At 56.8% G+C, this 19,519-nt stretch overlaps 1 protein-coding gene across 2 annotated transcripts; it reads left to right on the top strand.

The window, feature by feature from the left end:
- The first annotated feature begins 1,564 nt into the window (after nt 1-1,564).
- SLC4A1 (solute carrier family 4 member 1 (Diego blood group)) lies at nt 1,565-18,137 on the top strand. Of its 2 annotated transcripts, XM_077853497.1 has the most exons (20): nt 1,565-1,705; nt 5,174-5,255; nt 5,380-5,470; nt 6,567-6,646; nt 7,484-7,664; nt 7,766-7,901; nt 8,308-8,431; nt 8,545-8,626; nt 8,765-8,946; nt 9,450-9,660; nt 9,887-10,099; nt 10,277-10,425; nt 10,538-10,732; nt 11,899-12,072; nt 12,529-12,618; nt 13,097-13,263; nt 13,795-14,048; nt 15,051-15,220; nt 15,314-15,490; nt 16,432-18,137. In XM_077853497.1, the coding sequence occupies exons 2-20, from the start codon at nt 5,220-5,222 to the stop codon at nt 16,510-16,512; spliced, it is 2,793 nt and encodes a 930-aa protein (XP_077709623.1). In that variant the 5' UTR covers nt 1,565-1,705; nt 5,174-5,219; the 3' UTR covers nt 16,513-18,137. The 2 variants fall into 2 exon arrangements, with proteins under 2 accessions (XP_077709623.1, XP_077709624.1); XM_077853498.1 differs by lacking the exons at nt 1,565-1,705; nt 5,174-5,255; nt 5,380-5,470 and adding an exon at nt 5,493-6,263.
- The last annotated feature ends 1,382 nt before the right edge of the window (nt 18,138-19,519 follow it).

The following is a 19,519-nucleotide window of genomic DNA, read 5'->3' as shown; positions in this document are numbered from 1 at the left end:
GTAGGGCTTGAGACAGATCGGACCGGCCCACAGAGCAAGCACCAGGACAGGAGGGAGGAGGCACCCCCAGCTGCCTTCAGCCAGAGCCTCTGTTGGCGACTGGTGTGAAGGGCAAGGGGGGCAGGAGGGAGCACAGGGCTTAGCATCAGGCAGAGAGCAGGCCTGAGTGCCAGCTCCCGCTCCCCCAGCCAAGAGCTCTGGGGCTGGTAGCCCACTTCCCCGCCCCTGGCCTCCTCTCTGTCAAAGAACAACCACCAGGGGTGCCTTCCTCAGAGGGGCTTGGAGACAGTGTCTGTCCATCGGTTCTTCTTTTCACTAGGGAGCAACCTGACTGCTCTGTCACTTTGTGCCTCCTGTTGTGACCGCTCCCAGCACGTTGTCCACACACAAGAGGAATCAGCTCCGCATCTGAGCAGCTGCCCCCTTTCCCACTCTGCTGGGCTTGGCACAGGGCAGGCTCGTGGTAGGGACCCAGGAAATGGTGGTGAAACTGCTGGATACGCCACCTCTCTGTCCCTGTCTCTGAGCCTGAAGCAGGGAACCCCGAGGCCAAGGGCCACAGAACTGGGTGCTCTCCATTCACAGTAAGGACACTGAAGCCCAGAGAGGGCAGGCATTCGCCCAGGGTCCCACCAGCCAGTGGTTTCTGGTGCTGGGCGAGGATGGCTTCCTCTCTGGCTGCCCAGAGCAGGATCTACAAAACCCCCTTTCTGTCTGCTTCCGAGCCTCTCTTCATTCTTGCCGATCTGAACTCATTTTTCAGTCTCTGCTTCTCTAACCAGAGCCAGGGAGCAGGTGCCTGGCCACAGCACCCCCAGGAACAGAGGTTGCCCTGCTGGGGGGGTGTGGGCAGGGGTAGGGCGGGGGCCGAGAATGCGGGCTGCTCTGGCCTGGGGGCCCGGGCCAGGCTGCCAACAGAGAAGCCAGTGTGCCCAAACATTGAGGCTTTGTGAGCTCTGAGCTCCGTGTGGGGAAGGTTGTTTGTGTTGACCTGACATTGTTTCAGGTTGACTGAGGGGCTGCATCTTAGAACCCAGGGCCTGGCTCTTTGGAACCACCCGGGGTCTTAGGGGAGAGGTGGCTCGGGAGGGAGCAAGTCTGGAGCGAGAAGGGGAGGGCGCTGCCTGGACCCTGTGTGCACTGAGCAGGTCCTGTGGGCAAGGCTGTAGAGCAAGAGTGAGTTCTGGGAGAGGACACCAATGGGGAGAAGAGAAAGCACCTGTGTATCTTGGGGCCAGAGTAGAGGAGCCTGGCCAGAGCAAGGACAGACAGACGCAGGACAGGGGCATCCAGAAGCTGTGACAGACCTGCCAGGAAGCTGAGAGCTTGAGAACCCAGCCCTTGAACCTTAGTACACGAAGGAAGACCCAGGAGAGTCCTTGGGAGCCAGGAGGGCAGCAGGAAGCCTTGGGGGCTAGCTGGCTGGGGTGGGGTGGGCCAGACTCACAGCTGTCCAGATGTGTGTGAGAGATAACTCTGTTTACTGGGCACCCAGAAGGAGTAGGGCGGGGGGTGGGAAGGGGCTCCCCGGGACCGTGGGGCGGGCAGATTAGGAGGCGGGGGCATGAGTCAGGGGTTTGGGAGCTGCCCCCGGGGTTTGGGAGCCAGGACTTGGTGCTGTTAGAGCAGCTGTGAGCTCAGCTGGTGGCAGAGGACACCCGTGGCTGAAGGAGTTCGCTGAGGGACCCTCAAGGCTTGTGAGCAGGTGAGCAGGGCTGGGAGGGGCTGGAGGTGGTCCTAAGGGATTCTGCAGGTGCCCAGCCTGAAATCTGTGCCCAGGTGGACACAGGTGCCCGACCTCCAAGGGGGTGCAGGTGGGTGGGATGAGAACCATAGGATGCGTGTTGTTCCCCCTAAGGGCACAGGCCCGTTGGCACCTGTAGCTGCAGAGCGCGGGGCTGCAGGTGTTAGGAAAAAGAGGCTGGCACGTGGCAACAGAAGTATGTGTGGCTGGTGGTGTGGGGCACAAATGTGCTCCCCCTCCATGTGCAGGTCCTTTTCAGGTTCTTCTTTACCAGCCCCTTGGATCCCACAGACTCAGGTCTTAGCCCCCAGCCCCCTCTTTCCTGCATGGCTGGGGACCCACAGGCCATCCTATCTCCCTCTTCTGAGGACAGTTGTCCACTGACGCTGCTTCCCCTCTGGGACACTTCCAGGGAGTCAACCAGGCAGACCTGGCACTGTGAGGCAGGAGTAAACTGTGGCCCTAAAAGATCTCTCCTAGGGAGAGAGCCCAGGGAGTGTTTGGAGGGAAAGGAGTCCCCCATCCCCCGAGGATCTCAAAGCACTTGGGCTGATTCCATGGGAATTATAGGAAAATCAGAGGGAGATAAAGACAGCAAGTCTGAGTTTGATCACAGTCACAGGGATAATGATGGCAAACATTTACATGGAGCTCTTTATGTGTCAGGCATATTCTAAGTGCTTTATGTGCATCAACTTACTCAGAGCTACAACAGGCCTGTAAGATAGGCATCATTATTATGACCCCACTTCGCAGATGAGAAAACCGAGGCACAGAGAGGTTGAGTCATTTGCCCAAAGTCACACCGTAAGTGGCAGGGCTAGGATCTGAACCCAGGCAGTCCAGCTGGAGAGTCCATGGTTTTTTAACCAGTGGCACTAAGTCAGCTTGGAGCTGTTTTCTCTTCTGGGAGGCAGCTCAGCGTGATGGCTAGAGATGTAGTTGGAGTCAAGTAGGGCCACAGTTTAGTCCTGCCTCTGAGATCTACCTGCCAGAGGACCAAGACAAGTTAACCTCTCTGAGCCTCAGCTTTCTCATCTTAGTGACATTACCCACTTCACAGGGTGGTTTGAGGATTATGAGAGATAAGGCAATACAGCTTTGTGTGGTGTGGGGGCGATTACACAAAGGCAGTGCTATGCCACCAGGGAGCCCTCCCCATCATCTGGTCGTCCCCCCCCACCAGCCTCTGCCAGCTGTGCCCCACCTCCGGGGCTCCAGATGCCATGCTCACCCTTATCTGGCCTTGCCCTGGCTGGCTGGCTGGCCAGGTGTTTGGTGAGTTTCCAGACGCAGAGCAGTGATCAGGTTCTAAGCTCTTATCAGTACCAGAGCAAGGCCCGAAGCTGGGGAGTGGGGGGGCTGGGCCCAGTGGAGGCTGCAATCTGGGTCATGGGTGCACCCTCTAAGGCCCCAGCTGAGCTCAAGGCACCTCCGTTCTCCCCTCTTCTCGCTCACTGAGGTCTCAGAACCCTGGTGGGAAGGTGCTCCCGTTGTCCAGATGGGATGACCAAGTCCTAGAGAGAGGCTGGAGCAGACAGGCAGCCTCCTCTGGCTCTGGAGGGCCCCTCTCCCCAATCCACCTCTCAGATAAGAAGCAGAGGGCAGAGCCCAGCCCCACGGGTGGGACTTTTAGCACCTAAGGCTAATACCCTTGAGACGGCTAGGGATTTGAGGTCCAGGCAGAGGGCAAGGCCAAAGAAGGAAGGAAGAAAATAGAGATGGGACTGTCCCCTGGTCATCACTTCCCCTGCCACCACCGCAAGGCAGGAACCCCTGCCCTTTGCAGTTTGGTGGGGCTCTGTATGCTCTCTCCCTATCTCTATCTCTCAGGGCTGCAGCACCCCCCCCCCAGAGAGAAATGTCTCTGTAGCCCTCTTTCTGTACGTCCTCCCTGCCCTGTTCCCTCACACAGCAGCCGGCCCCATCTGGCACGCTCCGACCTCTGCACGGTCCTTCTCACACTCGGACCATCTTTCCCCCTTCTCAGCCCTGCACATCCCTCCAGCCTCCTCGGCCCAGCCCCAGGGTCCCCTGCTCAGAGACACTCCATCCCCCACACCACCAGTAGGTCCTCCTTTTCGTCCTGCCATATGATCCTTGGCACCCAACACCTTCTGCTCATTTCTCGTTTGTCTGGGGGACGTATTGTCTCCTGAAACACTTGGCCTGTCACGCGTTCCCAACTTGCCTCCCCACTCAGGGCAGGGGGCTTTTCAAGAGGAGGGGCAGCATCTCATTCATCTCAACTCACACCGCTCAGCACCATGTAGGTACAGAGTGGGGATGTGTGCCACCTGCCCCCAATCCCTGTTGCTGGAGCACCCTGCCTGCAGTGGGTGAGGGGGAAAGGGAGTCCTTGCACACCCAGTCTGGGGCCACCCTAGGGGACTTCTGTGCTCCCCTTGGGCTGGGCCTCACATTCCTGGGGTGAGCATACTTCCTCTCTGCCAGAGACATAACTGAGCAAAGCTGATGCACAGGCTCGGCCACCTCTTGGCTAAGTCCTGCCTCCTCAGTCCCAGAGGCCCAGGCCTGCAAGGGGGAGCCGCTCTTACATTCACCCGGCATATATTTATTGAGCACCTACTTACTATTTGCTATGTGGCAACCATTCTGCTAGGAGTAAAAGATTCAGTGGGGACCAAGATATGGATATTAGCACTCGAGGGGCTTCCCTTCTAGAGGCATCCTCAGACAATATATACACAAATGAATCAAGAAACCAGAAAATGATAGATTGGGTTACTGAATGTTAGGGTGGTCAGGAAGAGAATCTGAAGAGCTCAGATGTGAGAAAGGATGAGGTGGGGGAGAGGGGCACTGAGGATATGGACAACTGTGTGTGCAAAGGCCCTGGGGCAGGAAGGGCTTTGGTAAGAATGATGGGATACATGAGGAGTGAGCAAGAGAGATGGAATTCAAGATGGAGTGGAGGAGAGAAACGAGGCCATATCATTCAGCACCTCTGAGACACTCCCTAAGATGCTACTGCCCCACGCCCAGCAGAAAGTAGCTGTTTCTGGGAGAAGAGGGTATGTTGTGAAGACTCTCATGGGAGCTAAGTTCCTTGAAGAAAGAATAGGTCATGCCCCTGGAGTTGGCTAAGTCCTGGGCATGGACAGGAGAAGAAACCAAGTGAGGATTGGTAGATGGAAGGAGATGTTGAATTTGAGGGACACCCCCACCCTCTCAAACACCCTCTGATTGATGGGTCTTCCTGCCCCAGCTCTCCTGTCTCCTATACACCTGTCCTCACACCAATAAATCTAGCTCCTTCCCCCACCCAACCCCCACTTCCTTCCCCTGCCTCCACTGCCTCCCAATACCTGGGATCCCCCTTGACTCAAATATAGCCCCCTCTGGGGGAGGATCAGGAGACCCCAGGATGCCCTGTCCCTCACTCAGCCTGTGCTCTCCCACCTGCAGGGACCCGCAGTGCGGGTTATGCTGGGGGGTTGGATCATCGTGGACAATGGACAACCAGGACAGCACCATGGAAAAATGGCAGGTGAGTCTTTTGTAGTATCTGCTGGGCTCCTATCTGGGGACTCTGGGAACCCAACCCTGGACTCCTACCTTCATGGTGGCTTGAGAAGCCTTCCCAGCCCAGCCCTGATGGCCACTTCCTGTAGGACGACCATGAAGAGGGGCTGGAGGACACTCTGGAACAGGAGGAATATGAGGACCCATATGTCCCCATGGTTCAGGTGGAGGAGCCAGTAGGTGAGCCCCATCTCTCTCGCTCTCTTCTCTCTCTCTTCTCTCTCTGTCTCTGTCTCTCTCTCTGGGATGAGCTGCTGAGCCCCAGACAGAGAGACAGTAGGGGAACTTGTCTTCCCCCTTCTCTACACCCCCTCCTCCCGCCAGCCCCAGGGCCAGTTCTCCCACAATCCTGGCTGATTGAAGGATAAACAGAGTTTTGTTTGAAATGATCACAGGAGGTGACTGGGGGTGGGGAGGGGGCAGGACTAGTCACCCATGGCGGGGCCCTTCGATTTGGGATAGGGCAGCCAGGCCTGTCTGTGACAAGGGCATGAGCCCACATGCCATCTGTGACCATCCAATGCTGACTTCTAGGCCAGGCACTGGGCCTATTCTAGGAACATCATTTCTGTTTGGGGGTCTAGAGGTCCTGAGAAATGAGGGGCTGTAGGGACCTTCAGGGAAGAAAGACATCAGGAAACCTTCCCGGCTCTGCCAAGGTCTCAGTTGGGGAGCCCCAGGGGGGCATCTGTTTACTGTCAACAGGACTTAAGTGCTGGCAATTGGTATTGAAGATAAGAGGCCCCTCTGGGAAATGAGGACTGGGAGTGGGGTGGGAGGTGGGCGTCAATATAAGGCAGAGCCCACCCTGGCTCCCAGAGCTCCACCAGGAGACGGGGAGAAGTACTGGGCTGGTGGGATTGCTGAGGCAGGGGAGAAGAAGGAAGGGAAGCTGATCCCAGAAGGTGCCAGAAGAAGGAGAAGATCCTAGGAGAATCCTGAGAAGTGCCATTCGGGACGCTCCACTTTGGAGGTGACCCTCTCTGTCACCACTGAAGATGACTCCCGGGGGTCTTCCACAATGCTTGGATGGGGCGTGAAAGAGGCAGGCTGCGCCAAGAACAGACACAGGGAGCCACAGACCATTGAGCAGCAGGAGTGGGGTGGAGTGCAGCGGGGTGCGGGCACCGGGGTCCTAGCCAGTGGCAACAGGAGGGAGTGGGGATCATCTCATGCTGCTCTTAGAAGCTTGCAATGGAGGGGCACCTGTGGAGTGGAGGAGGACCCTAAGGGAGGGATTACTGGGGGGCAACACTCACCCACTTTTGGGTTTCAGCTTACCCCACTGAGCCGACAGCCACAGACGAAGACACCGTAACACACCCAGACACCACACCACGCGCAGGCACCCACGAGGTGAGGACCCCTGGCATTCCCCGGTTCTCTTTTCTGTGCCGCCTGTGAACCTACCCTTCTACCAGGAGAAGGGAGGTGAAGAGGGATAGGCCCGGCTGCAGCACGGGAGATCCCCACAAGCAGGCAGGTCAGGGCAGGAGTGGACATCTCGGGAAATAGACCGAAGGGAAGAGGACACCCCTGTGGAGGGAGGAGACCTGGGTCTCTCTTCCACTGAGCAGGGAGCTCCCTGGGCAGAGATAAAGGGATTGCCAGAGGTCTGTGCTCTCGGGCCCTCTGGCCTTGGCTGGGCTGTCAGGTGCTTCCGAATTAAATACGTTCCCCCTCTGCCCAGGCCCTCCTGTCCCTGTGCATCCCCGCTGGGCATCAGACTGTCCAGCTGGTTAGGAAATTGGATCTACCCTCAGCTAGGCTCCTGGGAGCAGCCACTTGGCCCCAAGGAAACCCAAAGGCATGTCGAGCCCACTCAACAGTCTTGGAGGCAGGAGACCCACATGATAACCCCAAAGGCTCCCTTTTCTTTCTCCTCCCAGGTGTCCACTCTAGCATCCCTTTTGGTCCAGAGGTTCTCCAAGTGCCTCTGAAATAGGGTGAGGGAGCTGGGGAACAAAGCCAGAGTTGTGGGCTGTTCTCGCCCCGCCCCCCAACTCCCTACCTCCTCAACCCAGCCAGGCTGCTGCTTCCGCCAGTCCCCTCTGAGTTCTGGGTCTGCCCTGAGTGCTCCAGGACTCTGGGTCTCCTCCAAACATCTCTTGGAGCCTGTTTAATGCCCACCATGCTCCCCCCAGGGTCCCACCTTGGGGCCTGAGACACTGATTCAGGCTTGTGGGGCCGCAGATCTATGTGGAGTTGCAGGAACTGGTGATGGATGAGAAGAACCAGGAGTTGCAGTGGATGGAGGCAGCGCACTGGGTGCGGCTGGAGGAGAACCTGGGGGAGGACGGGGTCTGGGGCTCCCCACACCTGTCCTACCTCACCTTCTGGAGCCTCCTGGAGCTGCAGAAAACCTTCGTCAAGGGTGAGCCCTGCTGGTCCCCTCTGCAAGACCCGCACATAGGCGTGGTGGCAGGCAGGAGGGCCACCACCCAGCCATCCAGCTCACCCCTCCACCCCTCACAGGCACTGTCCTCCTGGATCTGCCAGAGACCTCCCTAGCGGGAGTGGCCAACCAGCTGCTGGATCAGTTTATCTACGAGGAGCAGATTCGGCCTCAGGACCGAGACCTCCTGCTCCGGGTCCTGCTGCTCAAGCACAGGTGCCCCTGCCTGCCAGGACCTGGACTCCACCTCCCCAGCCCACCTGCCCCAAGCTCTCCCTGGAGACCCGGGTGGTTCCTCCCCACCAGACCAGGGCCCACTTTTCTTCCACGATGGCTCCTGCCTCTGACACCTCTTGAAGGGTGACCATGTCTCCACGTTCTCGGGAGTGCAGGCTCTCAAGGCCCCTCCCTCCCTCCAGGCTCCACCTTGTCATTCCAGACACAGACCATCCGCTTGCATCCATAATGTCCTTCCAAAGAAGGCTGATTGTCCCTCTGCCCCGGGGTCCCTCTAGTCTGGTCACTGGGAAGCCCCACCTGATCCCTCCTACCACTGGTCTCTGTGCTACTAACATCCCAGTCTGAACAGCTTCACTCAATCCAAGTCCCCTGTGTCCCGCAGCCACGCCGGAGACCTGGAGGCCCTGGGCGGTGTGAAGCCCGCGGTTCTGATGCGTTCCGGGGACCCCTCACAGCCTCTGCTCCCCCAGCAACCCTCATTAGAGACGCAGCTCTTCTGTAAACAGGTGAGGCTGTACCAGGGCTATGAGCAGAGCCAGAAAGCCACCAGCCTGAGATGAGGAGAGGGCTGGAAGCTCAGAGTGGCCAGACAACTCCCCTCACCACCCTCCTTCCACAGGGAGAGGGGGGCACAGAGGATTCACCATCTAGAATTCTGGAAAAGATTCCCCCAGATTCGGAGGCCACCCTGGTGCTAGTGGGTAAGCAGCTGGTGCCTCCCCTGATCCCCATAACCCCTCATGCCCCCGCTTCTGCCTCCTGTCCCGGCCCAGCCTCCCTCTCTGTCAGCACAGACCCAGCGGCCCCCCTCAGCCTGTCCTGGCCCCTTCCCCTCACAGGCCGAGCGGCGTTCCTGGAGCGCCCGGTACTGGGCTTCGTGCGGCTGCAGATGGCCACAGAGCTGGACGCTGTGGGGCTGCCTCTGCCTGTACGCTTCCTCTTCGTGTTGCTGGGACCCGAGGCCCCCAACACCGACTACACCCAGCTGGGTCGGGCTGTTGCCACCCTCATGTCGGAGCGGGTGAGGAGAGGCTGGCGAGGCCTGGGGGAGCCTGAGGGCTGGGTGGCAGCTGAGGTCACTCACTGGATAGGCACTTTAGTTTTGCTAGTCTGGCATGTTCAGTCTAACCTGGCTGCTTGGACCCTGTCTGGCCAGGGGTAGGTCGTCTGGGCTCGTGTGGTCTGGCCTAGCCCTGCCTCATGGGGCCTGGGTGAGGGCCACTCTGACCTGGTTCTACCCGGTTAGGTCTGGCCTGGTCTGGTCTACCCTACTGGGTTCCATCTGGTCTGCTCTAAGCTCCCCCTGATTTGTTTTAGTGCTTCTCCTTTCCCCGCTCAAGGGCCCATCTGCCTCTCCAAAACCCTTTTGTGGTGGGCACAGAAGTAAGGGGGTGGCAGGGCAGGCCATTCCTAGCAAGAGGGAGCTGGGTGAGAGGGTTCTGGCCCTGGAGGCCATGGATGTGGATGATTGGGTCCTCCGGGCTGGCAGGTCCAGGCAGTCCTGACCCCCTCTCTGGCCCGCAGGTGTTCCGCACTGATGCCTACCTGGCCCAGACCAAAGAGGAGCTAGTCCGCAACCTGGACTGCTTCCTGGACTACAGCCTTGTGCTGCCGCCCTGCGAAGTCCCCTCAGAGCAGGCCCTGCTCAGTCTGGTGCCCGTCCAGAAGGAGCTGCTGCGGAGGCGTTACCTGCTCAGCCCCGCCAAGCCGGACCCCCACTTCTACAAGGGCCTAGGTACCTGCCCCTAAGCCCCCACAGATCCTTAGATACCTCAGCGCGGCCCCGTGAGCCCCTGCTTCCCCTCCTCCCATCCAACACCCCGGCGTCCCCTCTCTCTGTCCTCATGTCTCCCAGCCTTCTCGGCCACCCCATTCCCATCAGAAGATGCTATCCACAATTCCTCTCTCCCCATACCTCCTCCTGTGACCCCCTGTGACCATGGTCCTGTTGTTGACTACAGATTTGAATGGGGGACCCGGGGGCCCTGGTGAGTCCGACGACCCTCTGCAGCGGACAGGCCTACTCTTTGGGGGCCTGGTGCGTGACATTCGGCGCCGCTACCCTCTCTACTTGAGTGACATCACAGACGCGTTCAGCCCCCAGGTCCTGGCCGCTGTCATATTCATCTACTTTGCTGCCCTGTCACCTGCCATCACCTTCGGCGGCCTCCTGGGTCAGTGGCTCTGCATGACCCCTTAGCCCTCACCCCTGACCCTTTGGCCTCTGTGTCGGCCCTGCCTTCTGTTCCAATCTGACAGTCCAGACCCCTACAACAGCCTGTTTGGGAAATGCTCAATTGGACCTGGAAATGACCTCTTGACCTTGACCATTCTGTAACTTCTACCCACAGGAGAAAAGACCCAGAACCAGATGGGGGTGTCGGAGCTGCTCATCTCCACCGCGGTGCAGGGCATCCTCTTCTCCCTGCTCGGGGCTCAGCCCCTGCTTGTGGTTGGCTTCTCAGGACCCCTGCTTGTGTTTGAAGAAGCCTTTTTCTCGGTAGCTCTGTTCTGGCCCCACTCTGTCCGTGTAGCTGACCCCAGCCCCACCTGCCTGAGGCGCGGTACTTGGGCCCACCTGCCTGACCCAGTCCTCTCTGACCCCCTTGCAGTTCTGCACTAGTAACAACCTGGAGTACATCGTGGGTCGTGTGTGGATCGGCTTCTGGCTCGTCCTGCTCGTGGTGCTTATGGTTGCTTTCGAGGGCAGCTTCCTAGTCCGCTTCATCTCCCGCTACACCCAAGAGATCTTTTCCTTCCTCATCTCCCTCATCTTCATCTATGAGACCTTCATCAAGCTGATCAAGGTGGGGGCCATGGGAGTGTTGACGTTGTGCACCTCTGTGCACACACCATGTGGCCGTGTGCGTCACTGCACAGGTGTCCTTATAGCATGTGTGTGGCTGTGTCTTCATCATGTGTAGCTATGATCACATTCACGGCAACACCTGCTGCCTGTGGGCTGGTACTCTGGCCATGACCATGCGGAGCACCTGCCTGAGGGGGCATCTCTGTGTGAGCATGTCCAGTGTGTATGTGAGACTGAACCCGGAAGACTGGGTTCATGGAGAGGTAGCAGGGGTCCCAGAGGCTCTGATGTCCCCCACACCCACTTGGGGACTCACCCTTAAGAACCCACAGGGCTGGGGTGCCTGGTTGGCTCAATCGGTTAAGCATCAGCCTTGGGCTTAGGTCATGATCCCAAGGTCCTGGGACTGAGCCCCACATCAGGCTCTCAGCTCAGTGGGAAGCCTACTTCTCTCTCCCCCTCTGTAGCTCCTCCTGTTTGCCTGTTCTCTCTCTCTCTCTCTCTCTCTCTCTGATAAATAAATACTATCCTTAAAAAAAAAAAAAAAAAAAAAAAAAGAACCACAGGGCTTGTGGGTGGAGCACTCTGCCTCCTCAGCTCCACTACTTTAAACTACGCCTACCTCTGCATCTGCATTTTATATAGAGGGAGGGTGGACACTGCATGTCTGCCTCTGATTCTGTTAGTTGGTGGGGATTTCTGTTTCCAAGTCTTTGAAGCCCTTTTTAGGAGCCTCCTTGGCACTTGTTTCCCACCCACCAGCCTTCTCATGTCTCCCAGGTCCTGAGTGCTGACATGCACACACGTATACTCATTGCTGTCATGGTCTGCCCCACCCAAGCTGAGCCTGGTCTCCACTCCTGAAAACTAAGCTATAGAATCCCATTGTCTCTTTGTTTTCCTCTCAATTGAGGATGAAGATAAGTGAATGGATGGATGATAGATGGATGGATGGATGGATAGATAGATAATGATAGATGATGGACAGATTGATGGATGGATAATGGGGTAGATGGATGATAGGTGGATGGATAGGTGGATGGATGGATAGATGAATGGATGATGGATGATGGATGGATGGATGAATAGATGATGGACAAATTGATGGATGGATGGTGGGTAGATGGATGAGAGAGAATAGGATGCCTTTGTTTTCTGCTGCAGATCTTCCAGGACCATCCACTGCAGAGGTATTATGACTACAATATGACAATCATACCCAAACCTCAGGGTCCCCTGCCCAACACAGCCCTCCTCTCTCTTGTGCTTATGGCTGGCACCTTCTTCTTCGCCATGATGCTGCGCAAGTTCAAGAACAGCTCCTACTTCCCTGGCAAGGTCAGCACACACATCCCAGCCCCGCCCTTGGCTACACTGCCTTATCCCCATCCAAAGCACTTCTCCAGGTTCCTCAGTGCCATTAGCTCCCCTCCTTTCCCTATTCCAAGCCTCCCTGACCCCTTTCTCATTTAGGCTTTCACTCTTCAGGCAAGCCCACCACCCTTTCTCAGCATGTCCTGGCTGAGAACCTAGTGGGGAGCTGGGAAGAGTTCTTAGAAAGGGGTGGAGCAGCCGTGGGGCAAGTGGTGGGGCTGGGCCAGGGGAAGAAAAAAAGGAGGCAGGTGCATTGAGATGTAGGACAGGGCAGTAGGTGTTGATGGATCCCCTGGGAAGAGCAAGGATGAAGAAGGATGAAGAAGAGTTGGATGAAGAGGGAGCAGGAGTGGGGGCAAGTGGGAAGTAGGAGGTGGGGAAACAACTGGGCACTGACCTGATTTCTCTGCTTGCCCTCAGCTGCGACGGGTCATTGGGGACTTCGGGGTTCCCATCTCCATTCTGATCATGGTCATGGTGGATTTTTTCATCAAGGACACCTACACCCAGGTGACACTCTCCTCCCACTGTCAGCTCATTCTCCCAATATGCCCCCTCCCAAGAACAGCTTTCCCAAACCTGAAGCCAGCTAGAACTACCCTTACTCATTCCTGCCTCCCCTGAGAGCCCCAAGATCTTCCCACAGCCTAACAGGACACCTCTGGCTGAAGCAAGGGCCTGGGAAAGATTGCCTTTTACCAAGGCAGTAGGAAAGAATCTGCTTTGGAGCCAGGGAGATCTGAGTATGAATCTCAGTTCCCCCACCAAATAGCTGTGCAAAGCAAAGCAAACTACACAACCTCTCTGATCCTGTTTCCTCATCTATAAAGTGGGGAATGAGAAGATGTTTGTAAAGGGCTTAGTGCAGTGACTGGGTACAACGTAGGTGCTCAATATAAATAAGTCCCCAAATGCTCAGGACCCTGGCTCCCTGCCCCTGCCTCCCTTCCTCTACCCCAATGTTCTCACCAGCATTCCCCTCTCACAGAAACTCAGTGTGCCTAGAGGCCTTTCAGTGTCCAACGCCTCAGCCCGGGGCTGGGTCATCCACCCACTGGGCTTGTATTCGCCTTTCCCCATCTGGATGATGTTTGCCTCTGTCCTGCCTGCCCTGCTGGTCTTCATCCTAATCTTCCTGGAGTCCCAGATCACCACGTAAGGGCAGAGCTGGGCCTGGGAGGGTCTGAGGCAGGGAAAGGGACAGGCTCCAGGCAGGCATGACACCAAGGACTGAGCTCTAGTTCCAGTGGAACCTGTGGCCCTCCTGATGAGCAGGAGTGATGGATGGGTAGGGGCAGGTGCAGGTTTTGTGGGACCTGACATGGTATAATTTGGGGAGGCCTTTTTGAGACAAAGAAGACAAAATGAGAACTACAAAATGAGATGGCACAACCCGGAAGGGACCTTCACCAGTGAGGCTCCCAGAAGCTCAGCTTCATTGGCTTCAGCGTAAATCTGCCTGTGGACGGGCATTCTAGGTGCTGCTATCTTAGGATACTTGCACTCTTAGAGTCTGGATTCTCAAGATGGGATGGGAGGAGGGGAGTGAGGAATTCTAAGGGAGATGAGCACAGCAGGATAAACTAAGATACAGAGGGACCCAAGTATGGAGAAGAAAGGAGGGGGCCAGGAGGGTGGGGATGACGGAGAACGTTGCTTACCCCTGACCTCCCACACCACCTCCAGGCTCATTATCAGCAAACCAGAGCGCAAGATGGTCAAGGGCTCTGGCTTCCACCTGGACCTGCTGCTGGTCATAGGCATGGGCGGTGTGGCTGCCCTCTTTGGGATGCCCTGGCTCAGTGCCACCACCGTTCGTTCAGTCACCCACGCCAATGCGCTCACTGTCATGGGCAAGGCGAACATCCCGGGAGCTGCCCCCCAGATTCAGGAGGTCAAGGAGCAGCGGATCAGTGGGCTTCTGGTCGCTGTGCTCGTGGGTGAGTAGGGGCTGGCCGCACTCCCTACCACCCTCTGGCCTTGCTCCCAGCCCCCAGCCCCTGCCCCTTAGGATCCAGTGCCTTCTGCAGCCCTGTCCACCCCACAGCCTGGTCTCCCCACATGCCCCCTGCCCATGTCTCCCCAGGGTCACCTATCCACGTGAGGAAGTTCTGGAGGAAATGCCCAAGGCCCAAGGCACTGAGATAGACATCTGAGCAGAGGAGGAAGCATGGGGGCGGGGGGGGGGATATGTGTGTGTGTGTATGGGGGGGTGCTCCATACTGAGACCTTCTCTAGATAGGACCCAGTATTCAGAGCTTTACCCAACAGAAGCTCAGTGAACATTGGGTCCCAGCCCTGCTCTGCTGCTAACTCAGTATCCTTCCTCCTCCTGGGCCTCAGTTTCTCTGTCTGTACCATGAGAGGGTTCATTAGATGCCTCTGAGGTCTCTCTGGCTTGGCTGCTTTATGACTGATGCCAAGGGCAGTGCTCCGGGCATAATCTGGGGTGGGAGAGGAGAAGACAGGATCACTGGGGTTGATCCAAGTTCTGGAGCAGCTGAGAGTCCAGCTAGGCTCAGCGTGGGCAGCGCCACAGTCACTGGTGGAGTTGCCAGGGAAGCTTCTTAAAGGAGGCAAAGCTGATGTTAGTTGGAGGAGGGTTAGGGTTTGGATAGGTGGAGGGGGATGGAGGTGTTCTGGGCTGGGGCATGGAGAAGTAGGGCTTCTCCAACATCCGTGAACCCCTGAGGCTAAAGGAGTAGGCTTTAATCTTTCAAAGGCAAAAGTTTGACTCCCAGATCTGCTGCTCTGTAGCTGTGTGGCCTTAGGCAAGTTGGTTCACCTTTCTGAGTGTTTCCTCATCTGAAAAATGAGGGTATTACCTATTAAGAGAATCCACAGAAAGGGCTTCCTAGGGTCCCTGTAATTTCATTCCCCAGCCCCCGATGCTGTCAGCCCTCTGGGCCCCGGGCACTGAGAGTGCATGGTTCTCCCTGCAGGCGTGTCCATCCTCATGGGGCCCATCCTGTCCCTCATCCCCCTGGCTGTGCTGTTTGGCATCTTCCTCTACATGGGGGTCACGTCCCTCAGCGGCATCCAGTTATTTGACCGCGTCTTGCTTCTCTTCAAGCCGCCCAAGTACCACCCGGATGTGCCCTACGTCAAGCGGGTACAGAGCCGTCCTGGCTGCTCAGCCCAGAGCGTGGTGGGGGTTGCTGGGTGCCAGGGCTGGGCAGGCAGTAACGGCAGCCTCCACCTGCAGGTAAAGACCTGGCGCATGCACTTATTCACGGTCATCCAGATCATCTGCCTGGCAGTGCTGTGGACAATGAAAACCTTCCCGACCACCTCCCTGACCCTGCCCTTCATCCTCATCCTCACTGTGCCTCTGCGCCGCCTCTTGCTGCCACTCATCTTCAGGAAGCTGGAGCTCCAGTGTGTGAGTGGCTGCTCCCCACCCCTACCCTGCATGCCCGGGGCAGGAGGGACTGTGAGGAGAGGACAGAGGCTGGAGGCAGGGCTCCCAGAGCTGGGGGACAGGGAGGGATCCTCCCAGGGGCTGGAAGAATAGGAGGGGTGGGTCTGGAAACAAAGGAAGGCGGTAGAGCGAGGTAGTGAAGATCTGGGTCCGGGGCCCTCATCCAAATTTGGCACTGCCTCGCCCTGGTGTCCGACCTGGAGCAGGTGGCCTCCTTCCTTTATGCCCTGGGTTTGCTCACCTGTGCAGGGAACGGTAAGGACAGGAATGGAGAGACGGTTAAGAAGCACGCAGGGTGTGCACCACATGAGCTGTTCTGACCACTGAGCAGCTCTCCATGTGGTCTTTTTTTTTTTTAAGATTTTTTAAAATGTATTTATTCATGAGAGACAGAGAGAGAGAGAGGGAGAGAGAGAGAGAGAGAGAGAGAGAGAGAGAGGCAGAGACACAGGCAGAGGGAGAAGCAGGCTCCATGCAGGGAACCTGATGTGGGATCGATCCCAGGTCTCCAGGATCATGCCCTGGGCGAAAGGCAGCGCTAAACTGCTGAGCCACCCGGGCTGCCCTCCATGTGGTCTTCCAAGTCATCTTGGACAGAGTTGCTCCACTAATAAAATTCTTCCACGACGTGACAGTCACTGTGGGGTTGCCCTAGTGAACAGGGCACCCTCTGGAGGCCCTCCCCTGCCGGGGTGCCAGATCCCCAGGGGTTCCTCACCCTTTTGGAAACAACTCATGTAAACCAAACCTAGGGGTTGAGGGGGGAGGACGTGACTTGTCCAATCCAGATAGAGTCATGCCCTCTCCTCACTCCAGAGGTGCTCTCAGCACTGGGGTGAGCGCTCATCGGCCCCATCCCTCCCCCAAACCTCACCCCCTCTCTTTCCTCCTCTACCCTCCAGCTGGATGCTGACGATGCCAAGCCGACCTTCAATGAAGAGGAAGGTCAGGATGAATACAATGAGGTGCACATGCCCGTGTGAGGGGAAGGTGTGAGCCTCAGAGCCCCCTCCACCCTCCCACTTCCCCACTCTCCCAGGAAAAGCAGAAGTTTATGGGTATCTCATCGACTCTCAGATCCCTCCTGGGGTAGCATCTGGAGCCCTGGGGTTGTGGGTGGCGGATGGAAGGGGTGTCCAGGCAACCTTCCACGAGGGATAAACCAAGTTTTATGGCTGGAGATGGTCAGTAGGGTCCACACTGTGGGGAATTTACTGTTAGTCCCTCCCGCTGCCACCCTGCCACGTGAAGCTCCCGAATTGAAGGACTTGGAGCCCAGTCAACCTCTTCACAGCACAGATGGGGCAGTAGCTAGGGAGGTAGAGGAGGTGGGGTTCAAGTTCTTGCATGCTATTTGACCTTGGGCAAGCCCCTTGACTTCTCCAGCCTCTGCTTCCTCTTCTGTAAAATGGGTATATTTATAATAATACCCATGTTACAGAATGGTTACTGAGGACCAAAGATAAATGTGAAAAGGGGGCCTTGACAGCTTTGAAAGGGCTATCATACGGTAGTCGCCATGCTTCTTCAGGTCGGCTCAGGGTCACACACCTCCTGAGCCATACAGCTGGGATTTGAACCAGGTCTTCTGACTCTGAGGCGGGAGCCCTATGCTCTACCTCAGTCACCTACCTTCCCATGCCTAGAGATGCTGACTCCCTGCTGACTGCTCCCCTCCCCTCTCTGTTCCCACCCCCACCCAGGGACCCTCTTCTCTGGGGCAGAGGGAGGTGTCCTGGTGAGGACAAGGTGTGGGTGAGGATACAATCAGGGCTGGGACTCAGGACTCCACAGTGCTCACTCCTTCCTGCCATGCTCACACTCATTCACACACTCATTCCACAAACATTTACAGAGGGCCCCAGACCCCGCAGATACAGAGGCACCTGAGATAAGATGGGGGGTGGGAGGGCAATGTACAGTCTGTTTTAGATTTGGGGGGGGGGAAGTGGGGGGGAGGAGGTTTGTAATTTATTGTGTATTTTGTAAGAGCTCTCATTGTACCTCAGCTTCGCATAAATGCCCAGGCCTCCAGTTTGAGACGCACTGTCCAAAGTCTCACCCCGGCTGAATCTTGGGGAGAACCCTGATTTGACCAACTAGGGTAAAAGCCAGTGGGTTCTGTAGAATATGGGCATAATCTTTTTTGTTTTTTTTCTTTTTTACAAAACAAAAATATAAAGAGCTGAGAGAACTGGAAGTGGTGAGAAATGGTTGAAACGGAGAACCGGGGCACCAGGCGGGAGGCCCTCAGGGCAGCCTAAGTGCTGACAGCCGCTCCTCACCACTTCACTGGCTTGTGCCTCAGATTCCTTGTCAGGGAAATGGGGACGATAATGGTACCTACCTTGTAGGATTGTTGTAAGGACTAAATGAGACCATGCATGTAAAACACGTGCTTTAGCACAGCCTGATGTCAGGCCTCAGAGGAAGTGCTCCATCAATGTTAGCTGCTGGTGTGGTTATCCTCACTGGGAAAGCCCTGCCCTCCCTCCTCCTGCTCCTTGAACACTGCTAAGGAAAGTGGAAAGAAAGTCACCCACTCTGCTAGCACCCTTCCCCGTGATGCTTGGTTATAGGTTTTGCCAATAAATGCGTCTGTGATGGAGTGACTGCCTTGCTGGAATCTCCCTTCCAGATTCAGGGGTGCCACAGGGTCTTGTCTTGATCAGACCCAGTGGACACAGTATGCATGGTGGGGTGCTGGTGCCAGGGTTTTAACCCCAGGGTGGTGGCAAGGAAAGCCAGGCAGTGGCGCTGGGGGCAGGGACAGAACTGGAACCCCCAAGAGTCCTAAGGCGGACACTGGTTGCCAGTGAGAAAGTGGGAGAGCAAGGAAGACATGTTTACACTCTGGACATCCTTCTTCTTCAGAATAAACAAGGCCCATAGGAGCGAGGAGGGGGGCTGTGAGTTGGCCTTGCTCCCTGCCCCCTGTACTGGGGGCCCCGGGGGTCCTCTGGGCCAATCAGCCCCTTGGCCTGCTTGCATCAAGCTGGGCAGCACCTGAGGCGGATCACCAGGGAGGGAATGTGGTTTGCCCTCAGTTCCACTAGAGCCGCATCTCCCGACCAGCTTTTCCACTAGCCCTCACTCTGGTCCCCGTGGAGGGCCAGCTGCCTCCAGCATTTCTAGGGGGCTGATGAGCCAGGGCTCACTCGCCCTGGAGAGAGGCTGCCAGAACATAACCCCTCCCCACCCTTCTCAGCCTTCCAGCAAGAGGTCAGTGCAGGGCTGGGCCGCCTGGCTTCCTTCCCTGCATCTATATTTATTTGTGGCCTATCCCCAGCTGACCCCGCCCGGGCTGCCCAGGGCAGCCGCCAAGGGGCCAGAGAGTTACCTTGGCCCCGGGGAAAGCCGTCCAGCTGTCTACCTCCTACGCACACGCACGGCAGCTTCGTGTCCCCACAGCAATTGGCCTGTCCTCAGTGTTTGCCAGAACCTCATTGGCCACCTTGAGCTGCGAAGGCATTAGGGAAGTGTGGAGTCTATAGAAAACAATCCCATGACTTCCTGCCTGTCAGAGGCCTCACTCCCCTTGCATTTCCTGCTCCCCCTACAGATGCCCTGCCCCACTCTCTCTGCCGCCCCCCACATTTCCTCTAAGAGCTGTCCTTCCGTCCCATGCCAACCTCCCAATACTTACATACTTCCCTCAAAATCTCTGCAGTTCTAAATCCTGCCCACCCATTCAACCTCGTTTTTATAAAAGATTGATTTATTTATTTGAGAGAGAGAGCACACATGAGTTAGGGGAGGGTCAGAGGGAGAGAGAGAGAATCTCAAGCAGACTCCCCACTGAGCATGGAAGAGCTGACAAGGGGCTCAATCCCAAGACCCTGAGATCACAACTCTAGGTGAAATCAAGAGTCCAGATGCTTAACCAACTGAGCCACCAAGGCGCCCCTTGTTTGACCCTTTCTTAAAGATTACTTCACTGGAAATTGGTTACCCAAAATGAGGTCCACACTTTTGTGTGAACACAAAGTA

This window comes from Canis aureus, chromosome 16 (genome assembly GCF_053574225.1).
Source record: "Canis aureus isolate CA01 chromosome 16, VMU_Caureus_v.1.0, whole genome shotgun sequence".
In the NCBI taxonomy this organism is placed as follows: Eukaryota; Metazoa; Chordata; class Mammalia; order Carnivora; family Canidae; genus Canis; species Canis aureus.
This window is presented reverse-complemented; position numbering and strand designations above follow the sequence as displayed.

Excerpts from the sequence above, each read along its gene's own strand:
- SLC4A1 (XM_077853497.1), top strand. The coding sequence starts at position 5,220 with ATGGACAACCAGGACAGCACCATGGAAAAATGGCAG. Across the intron at positions 8,947-9,449 it reads CCACCCTCATGTCGGAGCGG|GTGTTCCGCACTGATGCCTA; the intron begins GTGAGGAGAGGC and ends TCTGGCCCGCAG. Across the intron at positions 13,264-13,794 it reads CTGGAGTCCCAGATCACCAC|GCTCATTATCAGCAAACCAG; the intron begins GTAAGGGCAGAG and ends CACCACCTCCAG.